Source organism: Vollenhovia emeryi, unplaced genomic scaffold (genome assembly GCF_000949405.1).
Source record: "Vollenhovia emeryi isolate VEMERY1.0 unplaced genomic scaffold, V.emery_V1.0 DF944192.1, whole genome shotgun sequence".
In the NCBI taxonomy this organism is placed as follows: Eukaryota; Metazoa; Arthropoda; class Insecta; order Hymenoptera; family Formicidae; genus Vollenhovia; species Vollenhovia emeryi.
The window spans coordinates 1-2,659 of NW_011962174.1; the positions used below are offsets into that span (position 1 = coordinate 1).

The window sequence follows — 2,659 nt, forward strand, 5'->3', positions numbered from 1 at the left end:
TGTGTGTGTGTGTGTGTGTGTGTGTGTGTGTGTGTGTGTGTGTGTGTGTGTGTGCGCGTGTGCGCGTGTGCGCGTGTGCGCGTGTGCGCGTGTGCGCGTGTGCGCGTGTGCGCGTGTGCGCGTGTGCGCGTGTGCGTGTGTGTGTTATAAATGCAAAGTAGCATATTTCTGATATATTATAGTTATATGTTGTCTCCTGTCTCTTCCTCTAGCATTTCCTATGCCCCTCCCACTGCCACAGCCCCTAGCCCTGCCTCTGCCCCAACCGCTGCTCCTGCATCTGACCCAACCGCTGCTCCTGCCTCTGACCCAGCCACTGCCCCTGCCGCTGCTTCCATCACTATTATTTTGCAGTGTCTCTATTTCCTTTTGCAGTTTCTGCATTTCTTTCCGTAGCTTCTGCAGCTTTAGATGTTTATTTTCAAAGGGCTGCTGCTGCTCCTGCTGCTGCTGCTGCTCCTGCCCTCCTTTGCTTGTTTGCAAATTATTCGTTGCTTCTGCAATTGCTGCAAGAACGCGTAATTTTCGCCGTTCTTGGTATTTTGCACGCGATCGTTGCAATGCTGCTCTCCCTGGCCGTCTATTGGATACGATAGTTCTGATTCCTACAATATATTGAGCCAATCTCTAAAACGATTCCTACAATATATTGAGAGTCTCTAAAACGATTTCTAAAGCACATAATTGAAAAATAAATTAGGTAAGAATAAATATACACAATTGTATTATTTAAAAAAAATATATTTAGTATCAAAGTTGCATATTTCTGGTAGATTATAGTAAAGTTTTGTCTTCTGTCTCTTGCTATGCCTCTGCCTCTTCCTCTACCTCTTCCTCTGGCATTTCCTATGCCTCTGCCTCTGTCCCAACCGCCGCTGCTCCTGCCTCTGCCCCAATCTCTGCTCCTGCCTCTGCCCCATCCGCTGCGCCTGCCTCTGACCCAGCCACTGCCCCTACCGCTGCTTCCATCAGTGTTACGTTGCAGGGTGTTTATCTCACTTTGCAGGTTCTGCATTTCTTTGCGCAGCTTCTGCAGCTTTAGAAGTTTATTTTCTGAAGGCTGCTGCTGCTCCTGCTGCTGCTGTTGTTGCTGCTGCTGTTGTTGCTGCTGCTGCTGCTGCTTCTGCTGTGGCTGCGGCTGCGGCTGCGGCGACTGCTGCTGCTGCTCCTGCCCTCCTTTGCTTGGCGAATTATTCGCCGCTTCTAAAATTGCAGCAAGAAGACGTTTTTTTCATTGTCTACATTTCTATGTGAACGTTGCAGTGCTGCTCTTTGTGCCATCTACATGATACAATCGTGCTAATTTCTACAATATATTTAACATTATTTCAAAAGTATATTAAAATTCAAGAAACAAACAGATACCGGATGTTCAAAACGCGTGCGTAACAGTGGCTGCGGTCAAGCTATCACTTCGAACGTTACGAAGTATTCGTTTTCTCTTTTCTTTCAGTAAAGGTAGAAAGAGAAGAGAAACGCTTCGAAGCGTTTGCAGCGGTAGCTTGACCGCAGCCAATATAACCTAATGCACTAACCTAATGCACTAACAATTTTTACTTTAAATTTACCTGTACGAGTCGAAGATGAATCGTCGATATTCATTGTCTCTTCCATATTTGTGATGGAATCGGGCTCGCTGTTGAGGTCAAATGCACCTATTCACTGTAAACAGTATGCTGTAAACAGTATGCACTACGTCGCTACTTGCGTGCAGTGTTCCCCGACGAAAGCCACTGTATCCAAGATGGCTGATGATGGGGATATGGTGGAGGGCGCACTCAGATTAGCTGAGCTCGGTTTACCTTAAGGCCGAATCAGACTAGCAATTGCAAACGTGGATTGGATTGGGATTGGTGATTGGCGATTGTCTTCTAGCCAATGAAAGCAAAGCAGCCAGCGATTTAATCCACTTTCATTGGCTAGAGGACAGTCGTCAATCGCCAATCAGTGTTACCGACTTTGCTTCTCTGCATGGCAGTCGAGCGCGTGGAGGGAGTAGAGTGGAGGTAGCCCTTCAGCGCTCGGCTTACGTCGGACGCGGAGAAGAGCGCGGACATATCTGCTGTTTCTTTCTCTCCACGCCGTGGAGAAATGTAAAGTCGGCAACACTGTCGCCAATCCCAATCCAATCCGCGTTTGCAATTGCTAGTCTGATTTAGAGCCCCTGTAGTAAGAGTCTGGCAAGGGTTGACGCAAAATGGCGTCTGGTCTGTTCGTTATCGCTGCATTACTGCACTAGTGCAGTTAGTTAATTGCACTAGTGCAGTAATGCAGCGATAACGAACAGACCAAAGATAACCAAATAATAATAATCCCGCGTTCAGAGTACAGATTCAAGACACCTTATTGGTTCCGCCATTTTGCGTCAAACCAATCAAACGGAGAATATTTCTTGCCAGACTCTTACTACAGGGACTCTAGTCTGATTCGGCCATCGACATATACAGGGTGAGTTATAACATTTGTCCCAGAGCTCGTGAGAAGGTAGAACGGATCGAGATGAACAGAAAAGTCCTGAAACATTTTGCAATTTTCGCAATAGTTAACGAGAAAAAAATTATCGAAAATCGTCGTCTTTGCCCTGCCCACTGTCCAATTCGAGTGCGTAGCGAGATGTGACCGCCCGGCGATCGATATTGCCAGGCGAGGGGGGGGAGGG

The 2,659-nt window shown here is 47.2% G+C and overlaps 1 protein-coding gene across 1 annotated transcript; it reads right to left on the bottom strand.

Annotated features, from left to right (window-relative positions):
• Positions 1 to 144: 144 nt before the first annotated feature.
• Positions 145 to 1,015, bottom strand: LOC105563871. The gene is made up of 2 exons (XM_012015833.1): positions 829 to 1,015; positions 145 to 605 (listed from the first exon to the last, which is right to left on the bottom strand). The coding sequence occupies exons 1-2, from the start codon at positions 1,013 to 1,015 to the stop codon at positions 145 to 147; spliced, it is 648 nt and encodes a 215-aa protein (XP_011871223.1).
• Positions 1,016 to 2,659: the final 1,644 nt, after the last annotated feature.

Excerpts from the sequence above, each read along its gene's own strand:
- LOC105563871 (XM_012015833.1), bottom strand. The coding sequence starts at position 1,015 with ATGCAGAACCTGCAAAGTGAGATAAACACCCTGCAACGTAACACTGAT. Across the intron at positions 606-828 it reads AGGAAATGCCAGAGGAAGAG|GAATCAGAACTATCGTATCC; the intron begins GTAGAGGAAGAG and ends AATATATTGTAG.